This window comes from Photinus pyralis, unplaced genomic scaffold, assembly GCF_008802855.1.
Source record: "Photinus pyralis isolate 1611_PpyrPB1 unplaced genomic scaffold, Ppyr1.3 Ppyr1.4_LG3a, whole genome shotgun sequence".
Classification (NCBI taxonomy): Eukaryota; Metazoa; Arthropoda; class Insecta; order Coleoptera; family Lampyridae; genus Photinus; species Photinus pyralis.
This window is the reverse complement of record NW_022170509.1, coordinates 21,083,127-21,108,799: the sequence shown is the minus strand read 5'-3', so window position 1 is coordinate 21,108,799 and position 25,673 is coordinate 21,083,127. Positions and strand designations below refer to the sequence as shown.

Sequence of the window (25,673 nt, the reverse complement as noted above, 5' to 3'; positions counted from 1 at the left end):
CATTTGAGACCTGCTTTCAGGCAAATACAGCCACCTCTGCATCCCTTTTTGCATTTGCAAGAAAGGAGCTCTGGGGGGGCAAGAAAACAGAAACCGAAAAAAGAAATTACCTGCTCAGAAGTGAAGACTGCAATTTTTCGAAAACTTTTAATGAAGATCAATTAAAATATTTAGAATTGGGTACCGAACGCAATACCGACCTACATCCTTAAGAACATATCGTGCAAACGGACAGACAGACGGTCAGCAATACAAAGTGTTTACCTTGAACAATACTGGCTTGTACCTTACGAAACGTCTCTTATGGAACGTTTTATTATATGGAAGACACTTGAGAACACTAAATGCGCTAGAAATGTTTGGATGGGAGTCCTTGTCTGTGTACTACCAAGGTTGACTGAAGATCGGGAGAGAGAGGGAGAAAAATATACAGGCCGGAAAGGCGAGTTTAAGGACACAATAAACTTGTAACAAATATAGCAAACACGCTCCTGGATCACTAAAAATTTAATCAGTTGTCTGCGCTTTTCAATTTTGTAAGATAACTTTTATCGGATCTTATTTTTCAAATTTTCTAGAGTTTTAATCCTGCAACACTTTGCCCCTACTCTCCCATCTTAAATAATCACAAAGTGACCCATGCAATGATACAATCCCACCCGATCTAGGGCGTCCTACAGGACATGCTGACTGAAAGTATATGTTGGTACATGCAATAATGAGTATACCACCTTGCTTTAGTCCGACGAAACTCCAACGGGGGCAGAAAGATCTTCCGATAACACTGAAGAATAATGGATGCAGTACCTTCAACAACGTGTCACGTTCTAGGTGTAGATTAAATACGTATAGGGGAGATCCATCAGCATCAGGAATGAGAAAATACGCTCTTCACGTAATACATCAATGTAAGCTGCGTTTTAGAGAGAACAAGTCCAAATTGAAGAAACAGGTAGGCAAGAACTTTGGTGAACTTAGACGTACCTATCAGTACGAGAAATATATTATAAGCTTCTTGCCATATGTCGAATAAGTAAAAATGTAGAACAGTTTCCAATAGCCAGACTTTGCTTTTCCTTTATTAATAATCTGATACTTTTGAGTAGAACATAGAAATTCTTTTTCCGTGGGAGTGTTCCGTTAATCTTTAGCTAGGGTAAGTGAAGAAAAGGCCTACGATTTGCGTACTATGTTATCAAGGAGAGTGGTATAACATTAAATATAACAGACTTGAGTTTTACCATGTTAATTAAAACCAGTGGATTTTTGGTCAGTATGGTGTCTATCAAGAATATTTATACATTTCATAAAACTAAGTAAAAACGAAATCTTGAAATATATACTTTTCACTTCAGTTAAAGTTATCTGACAGTTAATTTCCACGACAACTGAATTTACAGGAATGAGTTATCAGATGAGTTTCTCCCAGAATTAAATTGAAAACTGACACTTGGATACATCAAACACTTTTGATCGACTAAAACCATTTTACCCCATCCAGTATCTCAACTCTAAGTAGGCATATTTTCCTTTGACAATATTAGTTACCTATAGCCATCATTGTAAGCATGCTCAGGAAATTTGTAAAAATCAATGCATATTAAATGCGCTTTTGCTACCTACCCGCTAAGATATGGAAACAAATACGAATAAACAGTTTAGTTTTGCCGTAAAAACAATCACCTTGTTCATGACAAGAGGTAGTGCATACAGAACAAACATCATAACTAAGTATACGGCGGTTTATAGATTATCGATGTGCGTCGCTTGCAAGTGGTCGGTATAGCACGTATTCCAAAACAAGTCTGCAAACTAAGCGTTAATCTGCAACGGAGCTGAAGCAAACAAGAAGGCGATGATTCGAAATTGAAAATTCAATCGCAGCAATTATCATACGTTGTGTAGATAGATCAGTCTCAAATGAACAAAATTGGAATAATTTTTTGATCACAAATGATTACTTTGGTCTTTCATATTGCGTTGATTAGCTTTCATTAGTCACAGCATGCTTTCAAAAACAAAACTACATAACACGGTATTTACTATTCAATCCATTTTTACTTTAATAAAAGGCGCAATCAACGTTTTCAGAAATTATGTCAACTTGTATTGAAAAGAAGCTTAATTGAAAAGAACTTTTATCCGCAGAGAGAATTACTCGTCCTATGGTCATTTGAAAAATACAATTAACAAGGATTACAGGCTCCGTACAAAAAAACACTGGCAAAATAGACGCCGATTGAAATTAGGTCAAATTGTGCGAATCCGAATAAAATGTTATCAAAATATGTAAAAGCCCTCCAAAAGCATTGGACGGAAACCGCATTGCACATGTTATTTTAGGTATTAATTTAATTTTGCGTCAGAAAAGTGGTGCGGCTTTAAATAATTGGCATCTACATTTGTATACAAATAGAAATCGTTTTGTGTACTCGCCAAAATAAAATGCATTTATGATGCACCGAAAGGAATAAAATTCTCGACACTTCATTTCCCTACGGTTTTAAACGCTATTGAGAACGTCAACCTATTTTTTAATATCCTTAGTTTGATTAGTTTATTCTTTCATCGAAAAATACACATCGCACTTAATTATAGACGAAATTTTCATTAATTACTTTTCCTAGTTACTTGTGAATTGATGGTATTTGAAAATGTCATCATCGAAAATGCGAAGCATGATCATAACAAACTTCAATTGGTTGCTTTGGAGTTGCTCCAAACGTTCGTTGATAGATATGCATTTGTGTAAGTGCCCCCCGAAAGTGCCCCGCTTGCTTCTTCAGTGCAATATGAATCGATAAACACGGCTGCCTTTCTGGGATATTTCGTATGTAAAAATTTTATGTTTAATTTGTACGTTGTCTTCCATGATTTTCGTTTCAAATTTCAATGATTCGCAACTGATTCCCCTTTGGAGATCGATACGCCTCATATTTCGCTCGATATGAAATAAATTGTTATATTGTCCAATCCGATTCCAACATTTTCTAAGAAAAGTGTCCAAATTACCCAGCACATTGCTAATGTTTACAACAAAGATGCTAGAAAAAATGAAGCTATATTGTAAATGAAAAATTGAATCAAAATGGCAATCCGACAGTATATTTCTGAAGAACGAAAAAATATTGATGTGTAGAACAAGTACGCGCCATGTTGTCACGGTAGTTAAACACGCACCAAACGTACGTACGTAACCTCAGAGTATGATACATTAGAAATACAGATTAACACTTTTTTATTATGCTATTATTTTTATGTAAACTGTTTGAAAAGTCTTTCAAATACAAATCAATGCTAATGCATGAACAAAAACCAAACTTAATTTTCGCTGCAATGATTTAAAACATCCTGTTTTTTAAAAGTCAATATATTTGAATAATTTAAAGTGTTTTAAAAATACTCGACAATTTCAAATTCGATTATCAAATTTCTTTGCTTTCTGTGCAATTTTACAACCGGTATCAAGTTTGATAAAAAAAAATACACGTTTTTGCAATTGAAAAGAAAGAAAACGAAAACGATTGTGTTGAGGATTTTTACTCCAATAATATATGCGGTGATGAGACCTACAGTATCGATGTTTTCTTTAATGTATTAGCGAGGTCAAAGATTTAATGCATAACATAAGTTGACAAATTACCTTTGGCGTCATTGCAGAACTGCGCAATGAACCTTTTTGTAGAACAAAAAAAGAACCATATAAACTTACCTAACAGTGATAAATATGAAATGTCTCATTAAATGAACGCGATTTATAAGAATAGTGTTTTGTAACTGTATGATAACTAATCTTGCTTAATCTTAAATTCATTTATCGCTTTGAACTTAAAATTACAATTGCAAAACTTCTGAATATATGTAAAAGTAATGCGCGTATTGAGAACAACTATTTTCAAATCGATTATTGTCGCAAAAGTGTCAGGCTCGTGAAGAATTCATAGATTACGTGACATATTATCATATATTGATAAGCAGACATTGTCTTAATGCCACGAAAGGTTCTTGATCTATTGTAATCAATACAATCAATATAATCAACAACATAATAGCTAACTACTGTAAAAGAAACGGAAAATTCAACCGAAGACATTAATTTTTTAAACAAAAACATTGAAAATACTCGAAAACTTTTGGCCGTTGAACTAAAAGCCTTGTCTCATAGTGTATATTACCGTTTCTCCACGATAGAAGTACTGCCAAAAAAATAATACATGCGGAGAATACGTTTGGTGCATTTTGGGAAAAAAAATCCTTTACGCAAATTTATTTCCGATTCAATTGCTCATATTATCATCGTCAGTTGAATGGAAAAATCGCCCAGACATCTTACCTACACGCGTATTTAAACTAAATATTTATCAGGTAACTTTTTCATAATGGTATCTGATAAACAGTCTAAACAAACACCCTTGAACCTATACTTCAAGATATCATTTAAAATCCCATATATTGAATCAAAATCAAAATGTTTGGCCAGAACAACCATTTTTGAAGTTGTGAATAATTGCGCAAATCAAAAAATAGTGGAAGCTAAGTGACTTCGTACTACTTGCGGCAAACATACCAAAATACTTTCCATACGTTAAGCGAACTTTGATTCTCGGACATCTTCATGGAGCTTTACATGTTTAAATGATTTTATGTTCATGTAACCAATGCATCTGCACTAATTTGTAAATAATAAACTTATCAGTATGGCCAACCTTGATTATGTCGAGTGGTATTTTGTTTCCTATCGCATAAAATTGGAGGGCACGGGAAGTACGACACGTGGTCGTCGGTAAGTGACAAACACGGAAAGGTTACATCAATTTTTTGGCTATAATTTTTCAGTTTCATTGTGCACTTCAAAAATAGACAAGTGGAATATTTGGATGGTTCCTCTAAAAACGTGCGGTGCGTGTGTGGGTAAGTATGTGCGTAGGCGTTTACTATAATCGGAAACACGATAGATTTTTACTTCCAGCATTTAGAAACTTCTGGTATACCTGAAATAAAAATTTAGGTCTTTGGTATTTTCGCATGCGAAGGGCGAGGAAGCTTTAAAGCCCAAATATGTAATTAATTTGTAAAATAATTTTAAATTAAAGATCTCATTTAACATTTAACATCTTAGACCTACTATAAATAATCGGATTGGATAGCCTGTTGAAGGACACGACTTTCTTTCTACCAACCAAAGTCTTTTACGCAGATAAATTTGTTTAAATGCCTAACGTTTTATGTAAAACATTGTCAAAGGAGGCTCGTAATAAGTAAGCAACCCCTTTTTTTACGTGTGCGTGCATATCACACGTGGAACCAATAATAAAATTAACACACCATTTGGTTATTACTCGTTGTTAAGATAAATCTTATAAAAACCGGATTATCGACTTACATAGTCGATCGTTTTCCCGCACTCTTATTTGCATAGTCGCCAATATACGTGTATACATTCCCCGCCAACAAACTTATTGGATTTTGATGGTACGTGTAGTCTGATAATACTCATCCGCTACTGACCGGTTTTTACGTAACACGCATTAATAATTTATATTTCTCAAGCGAGCCCAACATGCTTAAATAGAACAATACACACGGTACGCCTTCAAAATATGACCGACCTTTCGAAATCTTTTACCAGACAACCACACCACTATTGAAGTGGTATTACTGCTAGCCATCAGGTAAGTAACAGAATGGAAATTCAATCTTCTACATTAAATTTAACAAAACCAATAACGCAGTACCTATACCACGCAATTTCCTTTTATTTCACTTTTGACGGAGTAAGTCTGCTAGAAAGCAAAATCAAAAATCATAAATAAAAAGCTCCAACAAAACTACTTTATTCCTGCATACACCAAACCAAAGCGAACAATTGGAAAAAAGTGTAACACAACAATAACATTTAAAAATCACAAAATATTTCGCATTGGCGATAGAAAGGAGGTAACCACGGAAACAAGAAAGAGACGGAATAATTCCGCTCAGAGAATAATGATAACATTTCAAAGAAACCCCGAACATCTTCCGCGACATACAAAACCTACGCAAGAGTGCGTTTTGCGCGGGTTTCTTATACCTTCATTTTTTAGCTAGGTATACGTATTTTAAGAGACCATTACAAAACCTAAAATTTTATTTAGATACCTCGGTTCGTTCAAATTCTTTAAAAATAAAAAAGTTGTTAGAGAAACGGACGTTGTCGTCATTAAAATTTTGTTTCCAGCTACAACTTTTTAAGAGAAAATGCCCTGAAACAAAATCAAACGCCTCGAACAGTCCATTGTACGACCGGCACGATAACGAATTAAATAAGTTTCCAGTTGGTTCATCCGCATTGAATTTTTTAATGAAAAGAAGAAACACCAAAAGGCCCAACGCCTGCAATCTCACGCCCCGCGAGAAAAATATTTCACATCGTGAAAAGAATAAAAGTCTTTGCAAATAAGTACAATCTAAATTACAAAATATGGGCCATCTGCAGAGTACAGTGATCGGGAGACGGAAATTTACCGGCCTTCATTAAACATGGTAAAGTGGATACGGTAAAATAAGAACGATGTGCAGACGAACAGATTTTACATTCCAATAAGTAGTACAAACAAAAGCTTTCACTGTTTAATACATATGACTAAATTTTCTAGTCTACAACCTGTATCAAAAGACGCGAACGCTAATGCAGAACGAAAAGAAAATCATTTTCTGGAAAGTAAATGTTAATGCATTGAACGAATCAGTAAAAATACACCCCACGCAATATGAAATAAAACATCTTATTTCTCCCGAATGTTGTAGAAATATTACTGCGCCAAAATAAAGATTACAAATACGGTTCCTAATTTTTATATGGACAGGCTCCATTTACCCTTCAAAATAACGGCAATGAAGATATATTTTTAATTTCAACAAGGAGTATTTTTAAACGCCAGTCTTACAAATACAACAATCGATTTTGATGACCTATTTTTAAAATCTTTTACTTTCAATCCAGGGTTCAACAAACGTTTAACAATTACTTTTACGGAGAGCAACGCTTCATAAAAGTCACATAGCGGGCAGTCGCGCGATAACGCAAATGGCAGGTCATTAAAAATTTGCAGGTGAAACGAGGAAATGCGATTACATGTGAATGAAATGATTTTTTTGTCTAATGTACGAAAATTGAAAATAAAAGTATGCGGCTCACATGAAATTTGAACATAAGATGCTTTGTGCAAGTTTAAATAAAATTCAAAACGCTTATTTGTGCTCAAAATGTTCTGTATGACCAGCTTCTACCTACCAAGTAAGGACGTGTGTGTTTTCCAATGCAAAAGAATTGACGTTTTTGAGCCAAAATAAATAATCGCAATTTACTGTGATCCTCACCAAAATTTGAGCTACCCTAGAGGTCAACCAAAACGAAATAGTTTGAATTCTTAACAAGTAAGAGTGGAATAGACAAGTAGAGAAGCCACGTGCGAAATCAAAGGCGTGACCGTGCTGAACAAAATAGCGAGGACGATTACTTTTAAGGTAAAGATCTGATCATGTCGGTATTATTGCAACAAATTAAAAAAAACACAACTTTAAAAAAATTTTGAATTATTAACATGAAAATAGGATTTAATGGGCAAAAAAACTGTCTCGGAAAATGTATATTAAAGTAAATGAATGACATGGATGTTGCACAAATAAAGCGTCACTTACTATAGGTACATCTTTTCCCTTTCATTTTTAAAGTGACACACACTCAAACTCATTAAGTAACTCATTCTTTAGCTAAATAAACACAAATTTATAAAAATTTACCGAGGGAGATTGACTAATAATAATTTGTAATTAAAATTATAATCGAAGATATATGTTATAAAAATTGATTACGAAAGTTTAAAATCAATTAGAATTTCTACATTAATAACACTAAATTAGACATATTTTATATTTAAAGGAAATGGCATATAGAGGTTTCCGTTAGTTTTTTCATAGTCGGTGTGCAATTACGCAAAAAATAAAGGAGCTTATTACATAAATTATTTTTTTTAATACGACACCATGTTCTTAACCTCAACGTTACAATTGTTTTGCGTATAGGAAACGTTTGACGCTGTTGATTTAGCATACTTCGCGAAAATCATTTAAATAATTAATCTGCAAAACTGGATTTGAAGGTAGACATACTTTGGCATTAAAGTAATCGGCATTTATTTTCCATAGTTTATGTCAACATATCCTGTCATTGGGTGAAAAGATATCGCATGTAGATACTTATAAAATAAGCTCAAAATTCTAAAAATACAAGCTGGCCTTTTTGTTCGTCACATATGATTAATTTCACCTATACCATCACGTGGTAATATTGAAAACTTTCACAATTAGGCCCTTTATATTTTCACTCGCTAGCCTATGGTAACTTCCGCGCACTTGAAATAAACAAAAAGTAATTCTAATTATTGAAAGTTGTATTATTAGCCGAAACCGGGATTACAAAAAATGTAAGTACGTGCATAACCTCACGTACTTAAACTCGTAACATGCCATAACACTTTATCGCCAATTACCATCATAATATTGTATGTAACGATTGTTATTAAAATCGACAATTTATAGTGTAAGTATCCCATAAGAGGGATGCATCTTCATGCACAATGAACGAATCCTTAGTCAATTATCTATTACTGAAAAATTATCGCCGCCTTTGTTTAAAACATTTGAGTGTGGAGCCTGGATAAATTATGATTTTGAGCATCATCGCCAAGGGATGATTTCACGATCATATTTGAATGTATATCATATCCACATCACAAGGTTCGCCCACAAGTTGCTAATGTAGTAGTATCAGTATCAAGTATCCCAAAAATGATTTTGACACAGATTTAGTGTACTTTCAAAATATATGCGGAAAAGAACGGATAGAGGGGATTACTAATGAGCATTTACATTTTGCCCCTTTCCGACATTCGGATGTTTGTCTAGGTCTCTGTTGCAAGAGAGTGACACGAAATAAAACTGGACGTCAAAATAAAACTAGTGACGTTTCGTTCCCATGACCTCCACCCATTACACAGAAATGCACCTGAATATTATGCACGTTCAGATTTCCAGTAAGATTCTAAACAGTATATTATCAAGTCAGCACATATATAAGTTCATCCTTTTCTTTGTTAACACAACAAACCGGGACAGATATATCTTAAAATACAGGAAGTGCATCGCTTGTTTTTTTCTGCGTTCAGTACCTTTAATTTTATATTTTTTCCGGTGAATAATCACAACTCGATTATATCGAGTACTGTATTTTAACTAGAGCCAAGCTATATTTAATAGGAAGTATTTACTGATAAAACCCAGTATACGAGGCACGTGGTGCAATCAACCAATTTTAATCTTTTGGTAACAGAACAATTGAGAGTAAATAAAAAGCGTCCTAGTATTATGAAACTCTTGTGCGATAGTACCCACCGCACAAGATTACAGAATTTTAATTAGTCTGTTAGCACTGTCTTTGTATTATCAGACGCGGAAAAAATTGCACAAGTCAACTTTTATTAAAACAAGTTTTTAATCCCAACGTCCATAAACGCATCATGCAGATTATAATTAGCGAACTAAGGGTTGTGACTAAAACAAGCTCAAAATGTAAAATTGGACCCCCACCAAATCAGAAATTGAAAATTTCATATTTGGACCTATTTGAAAGCAACAAACAAAAAAATACAACGGGAAAAAAATTTGCTGTCTCACTCACTTTTTCTTTCATACGGTCAATCGGAAACAATTTTGAAATTCATTAAGAAACGAATTTTAGCAAAAATTAACAAATTTGGTCTAACCTCCAATCACTGTTAAAAAAACTGGTGTGGGACCACAGTCACACTTGCGCACAAGATAATAAAGCAAAACAAAATTCGATGTGATGGCACCAGAGCCGATGAAGTGCACGATTTTTTAAGTGTTTTTGTGATTCTTTGTTGTGTTGCTTTTCAGTTCAACGACCACAGGGCAGTGTGTTCCCAGCATTCCCGATCGCCGATTTGCCTGGCAACTTTCGACAAACGCAATGACGATAAATGAACGAACGTGTACTTTGTCATAACTCTCTGCACCTTACGTCAATCAATATCACTTCTAGCACTTTTATCATGGGACATGGTAATTGGCAAATGATAACAATAAAACAGAACTCTCTCGTCTCGTAAATGGAAAAATCGTCCCAATGTAATGTTATTGCATTATATCAACCGTTTTCTTATAAAGGTCAGAGTGCAGAAACATTTGCGTTGAGTTTTTTTTCTGATTTACTGACTGAAAATAGCAACATTATCACTACATTTCGTAACGATAAGGACAGTGGGCTTAAATAAGTAGAAAAGATGGAGGGATAAAGTTCCCCAAGCAAGTACAATAAAAATACCTGCGCAGCTCTAATTTGATTAATAAATCAATACGGAATGTTTTTCGTAGAAACAGTTCTTTTTTGTGCTAAAAGTGGAATTGAACGCTTCTTCAGATGTATACAATTTGGTTGGTGGTAGTCGTAAATCACTGTTTTACGGTAGTAAAACTTGCTCACTAAACATTTTTCTGACGAAGCACTTCTCAAGATAAGTGGCACACAAACAATTCCTGATGCGAGGATTAATTTTCAACGAGGTTGCTAAAGTAAAGAACAGTGCGTATGTTTCAAAAGTGCAACCATATAACGTATTGTGTTTTGCACAATAAAAATACAAAAATATTTGAGATTATTTTTGCAGGAGTATGTAGTTTCTTAAATCCGTAACACACCGTTTGTTTTATCTAAGTGACAACTGTAAACCACAAATTTAATCTTATTGCGGCGGTCTGATATGGTATTAAATGATATAACATTTGTTTGCTTAACTTCACTGATAAAAAAAATTCTAACAAATTTACTATATTCACATCACTATGAAGTGTTTGACACGTGAAATCGCGCAAATGAATCACTCGTTTTAATACAAAATGCTTCCCATTAATAGCCTACAAGCCAAGTTTTAGTTATGACACCACTCAAATTTCGAACCTTTGAATATTAATTAATCATTAAAAATCACTTAGTTATAGCGGCAAAAATTCAATAGTAAATTACAACGTACTTCCACAAAATACGGAATTGAAAAATAAGGCGACTTCAATGTAGACTTGCTGGCAACAGGGCTATCTAACACTAAAAATAAATTTTTTATGCTCAAATATTTACTTTTAGATAAAAACATCAACAATAGTGAATACAGATAATTCCCAAGTGTGGGAAAGCTGAGCGCTGTAAGAAATCGGGCTAAAAAATTTATAGGTGTGCATCCTATTTTCCAAACGATCTACCAAGATCTTCGGTTGCCTAGTCGAAGAACAAACATTTATTAAATTAGCAATAAGGGGGAGGGGGTTAAAACAACCGGGTTGCAGTAGTTCCTTCAATACATCAATTTATTTTTATTATTATCTTTTTAAAACGAGTTTTAAACACAAGTATAAGGCGCATAAAGAATCAAAATGGGAAAGTCGAGGGTGAAATCATTTGAAAATATGGGCAAAAAATATGAAGGTATTCTTAGACAGTAATATACCAGTAATCTTTGAAAATTACGAAAAAAAAACTGGTAAGAATCTAAGGAGAGAAAAAGAGAAAGAAGGTACGAAACCTCGCGATTTTCATTAGTGGAATTTTTTAACAGTTCGCAACGAGAATTTTAATTCGGCTCATGTTCAATACCACTAATCATTGAAAAATCGATTGGCCCAGGTTTGATACCGCTGTCTCCGAAGGGTTGATCATGAGGAAAATTTTTGCCCGTCATACAGGAAATCTCCAGGTAAACGCTGTGAAATAAGTAGGAGATGAACGAAATCAGAGAAAAATCTAGGGAAATATTAGGACAATTTGGGGAAAAGGAAGAAAATTTAAACGGAATGAGGAAATTCTAAGGAGATATTGCAAAATGTTGAGGAAATAAGAAGAAATTCCAAGGAAATTTAGAAGAAATTCGGTGGAAATAGAGAAAATTTTAAGGAAATAAAAGATTTCTATAGAGAGGTACCATTACCCATTTCAGGTTAATTTGGAGAAATATTGTCAACTTTGGGAAATTTAAGGCAATGCTAGAAATGTTGGAGTCGGGGAAGTAAAGGGAAATGATGGCAATGAAGGAAATGTTTGTCCCGTAAAATAAGTCGTGACCAACTCCGAGGCCTATCTCTTTTCGTTCTCGAGTTAAGGCTGTACAAATTTTAAATGTTGTTTTTTTTTTTAAAATAAGTTGTACACCAAACTAAATTTTTTAGTTTAGAGTAATTTTGCAGAATTTCTTTAAACCAATCTAAAAATTGTAATTTTTGTAGGCGCAATCGGAACTATCCTTGTGATTTTTTTACGACATTTATTTACCCCACCATATACAGTGCCGGCAGTAAATGAGAAAGTGCCAAAAATGCATGTATTTTTTTTCTTTGACGTCGCAACTTGCTCAAAACAAAAGTTACCATCTTGAAAGAGACGAATTGAAAGAACCTAGACAATATACGGCAGTGGCGGATTTCCATATGTGGTAGCTTTAGAGGGCGGCATTTTTTGCACTATATTTATTTTAGGTAATATTGTTTTAGTCCCCTAACAAGTTACAAATGACAAATTTTTTTAATTAAATTGGTAGATAGTTTAAAGAAACTGCAACTGTAAGAACGATAATCGACAATTCAAGTTTTGACGTGTGTGAAAACTTAATCTTAAGGTATACTGTATACCGTTTCATATTACTTAGGTTTAAAAATTTTAAGTTATAAGTGATTTTTATTAGCATCTTAAAATTTACTGCAATTTAAAGATTATTTTATAGGGGCGCATTTCTTTCGGTGCGCCTAGGGGAGCAAAAAATTTAAATCCGGCACTGTATACGAGGAAAGTCGAGAAAAGAACGACATGAAAGATCATAGCCATGTAATGATCGAGAAGTAGGGTACATTTTTGGTAAGCAGAACAGATAAAGTTTAGACCTACAGGGGGAGATCATTTTGGACAACAATAATTGCATCAATTGTTTAAAACTTGGTAGAAAAAAAATGTGAAAAGCAGAGTGAATTGTTTGTTTACTTCATTTTGAGAAAATTGCTCACATTGGAAATCTTTGGATTTTGAAAAATGAGTTTAATTGATTTGTCAGCAATGTAAAAATGATTACAGTTTACGTTTGCTTATTCTCATAAATTTTTGCAAGACGTTCATTAAGTGGAAGCAAACATTTTTGCGATTTCTACGATTAATCGAAGTCGCTAAGCAAATTTTCCATGCACGGGAAGCGCTTTAAAAACGCCACGCTCGATTTGATCGACGTTTGAAAATCTTTCGGTATAAATAATTGTAATGTCTAGTGGAAATATTTAACACTACTTTGCACATCAAGGTTTAATTTTGCCGTTGCAAAAAAAGATTATGGAGAGGTTATTGTCCGTTAAAACTCCTTTGTTGATTTTTCAAATTTTATAATGAGCTCAATGTGTCAGTGTAAAAAGAAAGTATGAAAAATTTCGATAATCTTGTCAACCGAAGAGTAAATTCTTTAAGTCATAAATATAAATTTAACCGGCTAAAAATACAGTAAAATTTTACTTGGAGAATATAAATTTATGTGAATTTTGGCATTTCGTTGGCCTTTTGTTAAAAACTGCTCTAGATTTACATGTGGTTTAAATGACGGAGGGGGAGAATCGTGGTTGGATGAACTCCGCTTTTAGTTAATTATATTAATAAATGAAAGGTTAGCGGGTTTGGCCCTTTAATGTGCAGGTAAATCGAGTTCAGTAGTATTAAAAAAAGAAAGCTCTGCTACTCACCTTATCTTGATCTAGTGTAGCTGCCGTGAGCACCTCGTTATTCTTCTGACAGACGTAGTTGGTAGCAAATCGGACGCATATTTTGTGGAAACAAGCGTGGCAATCTGGAGAACAAAGTGATCCACACATACAACAACAAGACATTTGACAGGAACAGAGAAGAGAGTGAAACGACAAAGTACGAGCACAGTAACTAGAGGCGTCGGCGTCCGTTGCCGGTGCCAAGGAGCTGGAGGTCTCGCGTACCACAAACTTGTCAAGGTCCACGTCCTGAGACTGCGGTTTCGTCACATTATACCCGGTGAGGCTGAAGGATCGTGGTCTAGATTCGGGTCCAGGACTTATACCCCGCATCATGTAATTTTCGGCGTCAATGTTAACTACAGCAACGGGAACAGACAGTTTGGCATCGGGTACACGAAATCGGCAGTACAAACTGTCCATACCCGCCTGCTCCGAAGCACTGGCGTCTTGGGGTTCACAAGCCTCTTGGAAGCTCATTTTATCATTACGTTATTAGAGCTGCACACAACCCGGGTGCTGTAATGTTATTACAGCCGGACCTCCAACGTGTATTCATGTACACTTCTACACGTACAGACCAACTAAAGCTTATACCGATTTCTTTCCCCGAGCCAGGCCAATCTGCCTGCGCCTCTGCCCCCGCGCAATTGCCCCCACTACGCCATTCGAAAAGAACGGTTTCCCCGCACCCCTCAACGGCAATGTGCGACACAGCTGCACCGATTACCTCTGACTAAAAATTATAACTTTAACTCATCGGCACAACATTAATAAATCGAACGCTCCCGTTTTCCCCTGCACTTAAAAGCAAATCTTATTTGCTTAATTATAAAATCGTAGCATTTTAAATAAACACAATTTTATTACGAGCAAACGAATTGTGCGAGCTCTATGACCTTGATACGTATACTACGAGACGCTTAAAGCGCGTGCACTCCACAATGTCGTTCGCGGTAAATTCAAATATTCTAAATAATTACCTTTACACTGCACGCCAACTCTTCCGCAGCCCCATACATAATCCTTACCTAAAAACCGTATAATTACGCGTAAAAATTAAAATACCCGCACACTTACAATGTCCACAGAGTATCGGCGTTAAAAAATACACATCGCCCAAGCGATGACCGTTTCTCGTTCGTACTTCCGAGGCTAAAAATACAAAAATAATTGACAATTGTCAAATAAGACGGTCGGATCATGTACCTGGCATCGCATGCAATGCTTCTACTCCTAAAGCAGAGGGATGGTGGATTGTGTTGTTTACTTCTGATCCTAACAGCTTTACCGATCCAACTGGAAAAAAATGAAAATGAAAATCGATAAGCTATACGGTAATGTAATTATTGCATCACACTCATTATCCTTAAAGCTAGGTATCCAGGTTTCTGCACAAACAGGCGCGTCCTCAAGAAAACCCTCGATCGATGATCTAAGAGCAGAGCGTGGACGGATACCGCAAAGGTACAAGTTTTGAGGAGAAATTCCGGGTTCTAGAAATTATAGGCCAGTGTTGAATCGAGCTTACCTCCAGGGGTGCAAAAAAGAAAAAATCGACGTAGTTTCATTTTTTCCGGAAGCGAGCCTCTATTCCTTTAGTTCCATTCCTCAATTTTAGCCTTATAATGTAATTGTACACAATAGACTGTAAGGGAAGGGGCGAAAAGAAATGAGGAAAAATGAAAAATTCCAAGGGTAAATGGTTGCACACATGTTGGGTCATTTTATCTTACATTTATGTAAAATTAATACATAATGGGCATTTACTTATGCTTCTTTTTTCTTTCATTTCTTTGTCGAGTGGCTTGCCGCTCTGTTTCACATCTACTTTTATAAACTTTTAATTTTCTTCTACGTTTATTTTTCATGTCTCTTGACCGATTGAAAGAATCCATGCTAGGCCTATCCCAGACACCAATGGAATAGTTATTACTCTGTTACCCCATGCGAACATGCATCAAATATGAAATAACTAAGCTAGATTTTCCCAACTCTACAGACCTTAATTTTACATATACCTCGTTACACAGAGAGTGCAATATAGGCATATAGACAAAAATGTATGGTAGAATGGGTAAAAGAGAATTAAAAATTATGAAAATGCTCGTGAAAATGTAGGAAATTTCCTAAATGTTTATAGATAGAAATATGGGGTGCACAAAGTTAAATATAACTGATTTACCCCTTGATCACCAACTGTAGTGGTCAAGTAAAAGATGTCGGGGACTTTCGAATGTGAAGTTTTGCAGAAAATCGAGATTCAATTCGGTGCGTCTGACATTCGGTGTAGGAGATCTATTGAAAAACAGACGGACAAAATGCAACCAATGGCATTTTTTTATTTTTTGAAACAAGTATGTATGTACTATTTACTAACATATTGTAACCGCGGATAGACGGATTCTCCTCTTTTTTAGGGACAGTGTACCGAGTTTCCACCGAATTACAAGAACGCAAAACTAAAATGCAAACTCAGCACTTGTTGAAAATGAGAGCAGAAAATCTGCAATTACGCGTGTATGGCGCCAGATCGTTTATGCGATCTTTCAAAACACGATATGACTACTACAAACATGCTGACAATGACGTGGAGTTTTGATGGACGAAACTAAATACTTGTCACTGGAATGGCAGACACGGAATTGCATAAAATAAATGAGACGGAGTAAAAAAAACTTGAACGCCTTGTAAGTGCCCGATAATTTTAAAATAACTGAGCCCATTATTATCAATGGAGAGATAGGATAAGTAGATTGAAAAGGTACCGACAAGTCGAAAAACAGGATCAAACTTGAAAACGATTTTATCAATCGATTCATTTAGAAAGTAGAAATACAACAATGTAGGAAATTATACGTATCCTAATTCTAGCGTTAAAGCAAAATATTAAGAATTCTCATACATCTCCGCAAATTTCTAAGAATTCTTTATCTGCAAGGAATTCGATGTACTTAGGTATTACGTAACAAGTAATCAAAATTCAAACCAGCAACGAATAGTGGAATAGTGCATACCTCCTTTTACATGTATGAGTAGCAGTTGTGTTTACTATAAAACATGTCTAGAAGCCAGTGGCGGCACGCGTACTATCAACACGAAATACGTATATTCATCAGCCAAACTACGCCAAAATCACAATGATCGTTGTTAATTTAAAGAACTGTGAAATAGAACAACTGGTATATAATACATATATAAAATACATAAATAACAAATACAAGGCAATTAGATGTTCCTTTAAATATAGTACCTTTTAGCGTTGTAAATAAAGTATAACATTTTTTATGGCAGTAGCAGTATGCAAACAGGACCTGGTATTACACATGCAAGACCGGGTAGTACATCGGCAGTACACAGAATCACTGGCAGGACAGGAGGGGTACACCAAGTACTGCTACTTTTGGCAGTATGCAATGTTTACTACTCGACTTACTAAATTACATGATTTTGACTTTCTCCCAAGTCCAGTATTCAAAATCGGAATTGGTATTATTAACTATCTGCTGTGTCTTTCAGTGTTTACCACTTGCTCACAAGGTGTGCTCGGTGAATTTTGTAAAATGTTCACTGAGAACTCGAAAGAATTCTTACTTTGACATTAATTATGTTGCGCATACACAAACATTACTGACTATGGTACTGACTCAAGGCCCATTGACCCAGTTCGCCAATGTAAATAAGATAGAGGACATGTAAAATGCTCCTAATATAAATTGAACAGCATAAATAGTCATTGTAAACCACTACTAACTTTTGTCACTTGGAGGGTCTAAGAATATTCTGTCTCATTTTGAAGATGTACTTCGAACACCCTTTGCATTTTTACCTCGATTTTTACCAACTAGTCCCCCGGTCTGTTACCTGACATCCGCTCATTGAGATGATAACTAGAGGGCAGTACACACTAGAACGCCCAGGGCCGCAGGAGGATATCCGATCTGTCCCTGGAAGACCTACATACATTGTAAGGTTTACAAGAGACCTGCTCCTGGAGTAGAGAACAACTGGCTGCACTTTATTTATTAAAAATCAATAAAGCAGTGCACATTGTAAAAATGTGAACCAAAGAGATCTACATTAAATTTTTAATAATAAAAAAGAATCGCAAAAAAACAACCTTGCGCATCATGAAGGACTTCAGAGCTCATGCAGTGCGAGTAAGGTTAACCGAATTAAATAAAATAGCTCACAAACAAACAAGTTGTATAGAAATCAGAAAGTATATTAAAGAAAAACAAAATTAAGATGATAAAGCTAATTATAATCAAGTTCCATTCTCAAGCATAAAAATCACCACCAATTACGGAATGTCAAACAATCAACTTTATTAACGAAAATTCGAAGGCAGGAAAATTATTAAGAAAAAATCACTATTGAATGTTTCTGTTATCTGTATAACTCTAATTTGTAACGAATGAAAAACAAACCCGCTAATAGATCAATTATTTGAAAATTGGACTAATTCTTTTTCGTAAAAGTGTGGACTGAAAAGGAGAATTTGTTGATTCGACTTCAGTTAGCTTAATGAAAAAAATTGAGAAATTATTCTCGTTTCAAAATCTTATTTTTCAATGAATGTGACACTGAGAGGGTGTTAGCACGTGAAGGAATGTCACCTTCAGCTCATAATTATTGTTGTCTGGCAATTTTTGTGCCGAATTTGGTAACTAAACTTCTAATCCACTGTTTATCATGCTTAAAATGATTGCTTTCGTACATTTTATGAAAACTGAAGACTGTAACAAACCTGCGCTTTACCTCATGTGTGCATGGTAATCAGTAATCATCTCTTTTTGATATTTGTGCAACAATGAACACGAAACTAAATTTTTTAAAGGGCTCTACAGAGTAGTAGTAATTAAATCGATCCAAATTGGTAATAAATTGTGTCTATCAATTGAAAAGAGAGTGACCACTGGACATTAAAAAACAATCCCCTTGCTTAAATAGAACAAATCTTGCAGATTTTCTGGATTGGCAGGTGGCATCTACTTTGCTGGTGAAATTATCAGTTTTGATGTGACTGTCCTCTCTACATTACAAACGGTTTTGCCGAGGGTTTTGCTTATGTTATGACTACCACTTCCAAATTTTGGCAATCAGGTTATAGCTACATGTGTTCTTTGACTCGATATCATCTGAACACAAAGACTTGAAGCTCAATTACCATATTCAGTTATTGCATTGTCATGACTATTGTGAATCATTTGATTGATTCAGGTGTTTTTGTGAAAATCATCCAAGCAAATGTGGCTCTGTCCATATTCCTCTCTCTTGATCGTGAGAAGAAATACTCACCTATTGCTCTCAACATGAAATATTAACCAAACATGGAACAATTATGAAGAAATAAGTATAATATCCAGCGAAGAAGAGCAGTACATTTGAAATGCATCTTAAAACTGATAATTATCTGATATAAACAAAAGTGTTACCTGGTACGTAACCCTCTGCTCCTGTACGTCTGTTATAAGCATACAACCATCCTTGACGGTGCGATGAACTCTCAACAAAAGGTGATTGCACACGTATTTGAAATACATCGTCTTTTAAGAATTGTAAAGCTCCGTCATTGTTCGCTGATGGTATTGAATTCAAGAGAGCCTTGTAAAGTGCATACTCCCCCATTGCTATTAAAAATCACAAGTCCGTGTAACACCTTACTAATAAAAGTTAACTTCATCACTAAAGCAACACTATTGGCCTCACAATCACTATAGTCTGAATGTGAAGCTGTAACATTCATTGCAAGATTGAAAATCTTCAAATCTGGATAACAAAAAACGCTTCTAGACCCCCATTGTGTTCGGCTTTGCAAGTTTCACAAACCGTGTTTTAACCTCGTTCGAATGTTTTAAGTTATCCAGGCCAAAGAAACCAAACCACTCCTGCAAAATACTATTTAAGGGTTTTTTTATATTGCAACTCTTACGTTTACAAAGCTCGCACCTTCTTTTATCTATAAGTCTCTCTACTTAGCACCTGTACATTTATAATTACGAAAAAGCTATTAGTAATAAAAACAAACTAAATGAACAATGGCGTCAAAGCAATCGCCATTAAAATGTCAAAAATGAATCCAGAGCACCGCCATCCGGCAATTAAGTTATACAACACTAGATGGCGAGACTATCTATAGTAAGCTTTGTCCATGATACTACAGGCACAGATTATGTGCTACAGGCATTGAATTTATAACTATCCAGGTATATTGTGTTTAAATAAAAATAAGTATTTAAACAATGCTACAAGTATCATGGGCTTTGTCTACATAGACTATTATACACACTCGATTTTTATGTATCTGAGCGCTATTTCACCTCTTCTAGTTCGGGCCAGTCTAGATTAATTCTATTTCAATTGTTTTCATGACCAGATATTCTACCTAATACCCAAGGGAACAAAAAAAATATCTGGATGTAGCCTGCCTTGGGGGCCATAAGTTAAAGGCCAAATCGTACTTAGACAACGTGCGGTGCGATGCGACACCACGCAACACCTTTATTTTCGTTATGTATATTTATATCGTTCTCACTTTGCCTACCACGGCATGAACAGTTAAGGATAACGGTATATGAATATAATCATTGATACTATACCGATCACTATGATGTAGTACCTATCTATATGACAAAATATTGATCTCTCAATTATCTTTTAATTTGAGTAGTAGTTCAGTCAAAATAGGAAAATCAGAGAAACTAAAAATACTAGTTCCAATTTTTTCAGAAATGTGTAGGGAGAGGTTCCCTGAACAAAAAAAAATAAAGTCCCTCCAAATTCCGGTGCCGCTGGGGGAAGGAGGGGGCTTTAAACCACCTATTTTTCAGTTTTTCGCTTTTAACTCGAAAATGGTGTGTTACAGTGAAAAAGTTCTTCAGTACAAAATGAAAGCTTACTAAAATTGCTACAAGTTTGGTTATATACATCTTTACGAAAAACTGAACCGTTTTCGTGCTACCGGCTCCGGAAAGGTGGTAATTTCTAAACAAAATTGTTTTCCACTCACGTTTTTCGTATAGTTTTGGCTTCTAAATCCTCCCCCGGACATTTTAGGGAAAAATCGTCACACTAAAACCTGTACAGCATTAACATCCCTATAGCTAGGCCTATAGTCCGAACCTGTTGAAGTACGAGTTATTTCCATACCCCATGACTATTCCACGAAGGATGCTTCAGGAAAACGAAGAAATCTGCTCTCTACTAGGCTTTCCCTGTGTGCATGGATGCAGTGAACCTCAAAACGATTTACACTGTAGTGGACGATGGCTTTCTCCTTCACAGAGTCAAGTGGAATGTTGGGACCACTTTCTCTTTCATCTGTGAGCAGTATGCTTCATGTATAATAAATCACTATTCTTCCAATTGTGCAGTTGTATTCGATGGGTACGAGGACATTAATACCATAAAACGGTTCAGTTTTCGAAAAAATGTATATAACCAAACTTGTAGCAAATTTAATAAGCTTTCATTTTGTACTGAAGAACTTTTTCAGTGTAACGCACCATTTTCAAGTTAAAAGCAAAAAACTGAAAAATGGGTCGTTTAAAGCCCCCCCTTCCCCCAGCGGCACCGGAATTTGGTGGGACTTTATTTTTTCTTGTCCAGGGAACCTCTCCCTACACATTTCTGAAAAAATTGGAACTAGTATTTTTAGTTCCTCTGATTGCCCATTTTTGGTCTAAATTGACTGGGCTATAATAGTTGCGTAAAGGGATTGGAATTTTTTCGATATATCGATAGTTATCTATATCTTGAATGACAACAGGTACTTACCTAGGGCATTTTTAAACAATGCCTAGGAGTAGAAAAATCGATTTATCGATAACTATTACAATAAAGACTTTATTTTTTTTTCTTTATGTATTTACCTACAAGGAGGCACATGTTATCGTAGGATTGCAATGTACATTTCATCACATTTATTCAAGTTACTGGCGTTTCAAGTATCAGATCTAACTGTAACGAGTAGGTAACTGAAATATTTATTTTGAGCTCGAAAACATCTCTCTGGCATCGGATTGACTTTGATATATAGGATCGGAAAATGTATAAGTATAGGTACAAAAATAGGAAGCGAAAGATAAGCGTTTTTCCATTCAACGGTTATTCTCCAGTGGATTCTGGAAACTGGAATTTTCCTAGGGAAAAGCTAGAATGGGTGTAACTGTAGAGTGATGGCAGGATGCCATTTAAACGACTTTCTTATGTTGACGTGATTATTTTAAGTTTCAAGATTCCAGGATACTTGGAATTTACTTGGAACGAGCTTAAAACAGTTAAGACATAGGTACTATTTTCACCTACTATATCTACTATCTCGTCTGAATAGATGTAGACCGATACTGGCAAGGAACTAGAGAAGAACTTATGTACTTAGAACTAGTTGGAAAATGTGCTAAAAAGATTGGGGCTGTGCCATTGTAGATTGCTTTTAAAAATAATCGACGAAGAGCTTGGTGCTCAAAACTTGTGAGCACTTTTCATGGATATTTTAAAACACAGCTCTACTTCAGTACTTCTCGAAGGAGTCAGAGTGTATTACCTTTGTTTATTAATAAACAATGGTATTACCCTTTGAATATAGACTATTATTATATAATCAAAGGTCGTCCCGACAAAGAGTAATTATTATGTCATCTTTGTCCCGTTGTATAATAGGCATAGAGTAAATAATATTAATAGGGCAACTAAAAACGCATGCAGTTCTTGAACTTTGCATGCACATCTAACTAATACCCAATAAAAAAGTAATGTGAATGGAAAAAATGTGCTGTATAGAGCTTCTTTTGAATTTTTTTCGAAATTCTATCCTTTTTAAAGCCTGCGCCCTCTTTTGATAAATACGTGTACTTCCATTTATAATTTTCAGCTGACAGTAGAACACTGTACCTCCCATCAAAATACAAAGGTGATTTATTTATGTAGGAACATAACCTAAGATATAATATAATATTTCGTTGTAATAATTAATATTTTTACCTTTAAAGTAGGTATGGAAGAATCCAGAATATTTCATTATAAACCTAAAGATGGTAATCTAGCCGATGTAAGTTTTCCCATAAGTCTTCCAAATTCGGAATCACTACGAGAGTTGTCTCGAATTTTGTTACTTAAAAACAATTTACCCATTTATGCAACTGTAGGTATTTATTATTTTTCTATAAACTGCATAAATGTTTGAAATTTGTTTTTTCAGACTTAACGGAACAGTTATGTGAATTTATCAAAGAGTTGAATTTAAAGTACTACGATGAGAGAACCACAAAGTTATTACAAGAGTTTAAAAACCTTCCAGTTATTGAGGACACTACCAAAGAGTGGGATAAGTTAATAAAAGAGGTACTGAAATTGTGTCGCGTTGATATTGATAATGAGAAGACTGTTTGAATAGGAAACTGTAGAGTATGGAGATCGTAGGTGTGCTTCTGATGAGGAGTTATTTGCCACAGCTTATCACAAGTTGGTGCATTCCCCTGCACTTGAAACTATGCTTCAGCTGGAGTGCATGTATGCCATCTCAGTTAGAGAACGTGTCAATGAAAAGGATTTTCAAATTAAAAACTTATCTGAGAAGTAAGTCCTTTGTGAATGAGCCGCTGCTATGCAATTTTTGTAGGCAAACTGAAGAAATGAGTCAAGCAGTTGATCAGCTAGAGGTTGGAATTACCGAATTGGAAATAAATGAAATGGCTACTCGACATTTTGAAGATCAAAGTTTTTTACGTGTGCAACTCACCAGTGAATTAGAAACAATAAAGGAGACACAGCGGAGGGAATACAGAGAGTGGTTGATGCAAATGTTAGAAGAAAGTCAAGCAAGCAATTCTTTATTACTGTCTAAGTATGACATGCAAAGTTTCGTGCCAAAGTAACGAAAATATTTTAGAACGTCTCCATCAATATCAAGTATACCAAGTCCATTGTTTAGTAATGTACGTCAGAACCAAAACCAACATCAAACGTCGATTTTAGAGGAAAGTTTCACTATACATTTAGGTTCGCAATTGAAACAAATGCATAATATTCGAATACTCTCGGCTGATGTAATGGATTTATGTGCCATACAAGAAAATGAAGAATTGTAAGCTTCTTTCAGTTCCTTACATACCACTGCTGTAATGTACATCTAAATTTGTTTTTAGAGCTGATACAACGCCTCAGTTGCTGCAGACTGCTTTAGGATTGTATTCCAACGATTTGTGTGGATTAGTTCTCATGACTGATAATGTTATTGGATCACGACTTTGTAAAGGTTGGTATGATCAGTTCACTGTATTATTTAGTAATCAGATCATTTAAAGGCTATAATACACTAGATAGTAAGATAGCTAACGTAAATAACATTTAAATACTTCTATTAAAATGCTACAGTGGTGGGCTTTTATTATGACGCAAACGCATCTTCGGCGACATAAATATTATCTCTCCCATGAGTTAGTCAACATTTTTTTAAACTGCTTACAAGAATTAAAAAATAAATAAAAAAGGTTTTCGCCCTAAGCGTATTTTCCATTTGTAAATACGAACGTTGGCGAGGGTATATACCAAAAATGTTGGAAGTAAAATGTGCTTGACGATTTGTTCACAAATTTTGGCTCACTTTTCATGTCATCTGAATTTGTATTTTATTGATTATTTACATTCTTCCGAATAAGGTGTGTAGGGTAGTGCGTTTTTCAACAAATTGGCCTATTCATAAAAATGAAAGAATTAAATTATTAATTTTTATAGATTGAAAAAGCAAATTGTACTTGTCTTTACTAGAAGCATCTGTGGTTAAAATTTCCAAAAAATTATAAATAAGAAAATTGTTAGATGCATTATTTCAATATATAATGCCATTGAATAAGTAATTATAATTACTTATTCAATGATAATACCACATGTTGTTTGCAGAATTTACTGAAATTTGTCAACGAACGACAGAGTTTCATTTTCCTTACATTGACGATCAACTGGAACGTGTATCATCCACTGTACAAAAATATCAAACGGACAACACTGCAAAGATTGCAAACAGTAAGCATTTACAACCAGGAGATGTATACATTACAAGACATTCCAACTTGGCCCAAGTTCATGTGATATTTCATATGGTATCTGACGATAGTTTATACGGAAACGATATCAACAGCCGCCACCCAGTGGTTTTGGGTCTCAGAAATATACTCAAATCGGCTTGTTCTAATGATGTCACTTTCCTCACAATTCCTCTTTTACTACAATATGAAATGTCGGAGGTAAATGTGTTGAAATATTCCTGCGGTTTAATTCAAATTGTTTTTTATAGGGAATGACTGTTACATGGTGCACAAAGAGAGCTGAACTCGTCTTTAAATGTGTCAAAGGATTTATGATTGAAATGGCGTCTTGGGGAGGATCAGATTTAAAAAATTTACAATTTCTTTTGCCAAAGGTTTAATCAGGTAGTTTACCTATGAAGTACTATTTTCTTGTTTCAGGGAATATCCAGCGACGTATTTCAATCATTAACTACTATGTTGCCTAATATATTCAAAGTTTCCAACCCCTTGATCTTGAAATCAAACTCGTAATAATGATTGCTGCAATTGGAAAAAAATGTTTGCACGCTGTTTTTAGCTAATTCACTTGTAATAAAGTATCTATTAAATTGTAACTGTGTATATCTATGTAATTATCCTGTATAAAAGATATAGTGTGAGTCATGCGTGGTCTATCCCTATGCACTTACAAAACTACCATGGATTAGAATTCCATGAAGGGTAGAACCTGTGTTTACCCCCGCCCCATTTTAAAAAAAATTACGTGGCACAAAAGGTATATGCATATGCAAAATCTGAGAC

General features: G+C 34.9%; 2 protein-coding genes across 2 annotated transcripts in view; one reads left to right on the top strand and one right to left on the bottom strand.

Annotated features, from left to right (window-relative positions):
• The window catches only part of LOC116166071 (phosphatidylinositol 3-kinase regulatory subunit alpha), a 32,318-nt gene extending 12,398 nt beyond the window's left edge, over window positions 1–19,920 (bottom strand). The window contains exons 1-6 of the mRNA XM_031480902.1: window positions 19,795–19,920; window positions 19,281–19,743; window positions 15,052–15,141; window positions 14,923–14,997; window positions 14,826–14,873; window positions 13,822–13,925 (exon numbers count right to left, since the gene is read on the bottom strand). Coding sequence (XP_031336762.1) covers window positions 13,822–13,925; window positions 14,826–14,873; window positions 14,923–14,997; window positions 15,052–15,141; window positions 19,281–19,473 — 510 coding nt within the window. The 5' untranslated portion in view covers window positions 19,474–19,743; window positions 19,795–19,920. The remainder of the gene's footprint in view (window positions 1–13,821; window positions 13,926–14,825; window positions 14,874–14,922; window positions 14,998–15,051; window positions 15,142–19,280; window positions 19,744–19,794) is intronic.
• On the top strand, window positions 4,697–25,478 carry LOC116166073 (protein C12orf4 homolog). The gene is made up of 11 exons (XM_031480903.1): window positions 4,697–4,783; window positions 4,837–4,911; window positions 22,836–22,991; window positions 23,045–23,187; window positions 23,240–23,421; window positions 23,465–23,689; window positions 23,735–23,929; window positions 23,991–24,100; window positions 24,745–25,088; window positions 25,139–25,264; window positions 25,311–25,478. The coding sequence occupies exons 2-11, from the start codon at window positions 4,878–4,880 to the stop codon at window positions 25,401–25,403; spliced, it is 1,608 nt and encodes a 535-aa protein (XP_031336763.1). The 5' UTR covers window positions 4,697–4,783; window positions 4,837–4,877; the 3' UTR covers window positions 25,404–25,478.
• Window positions 25,479–25,673: the final 195 nt, after the last annotated feature.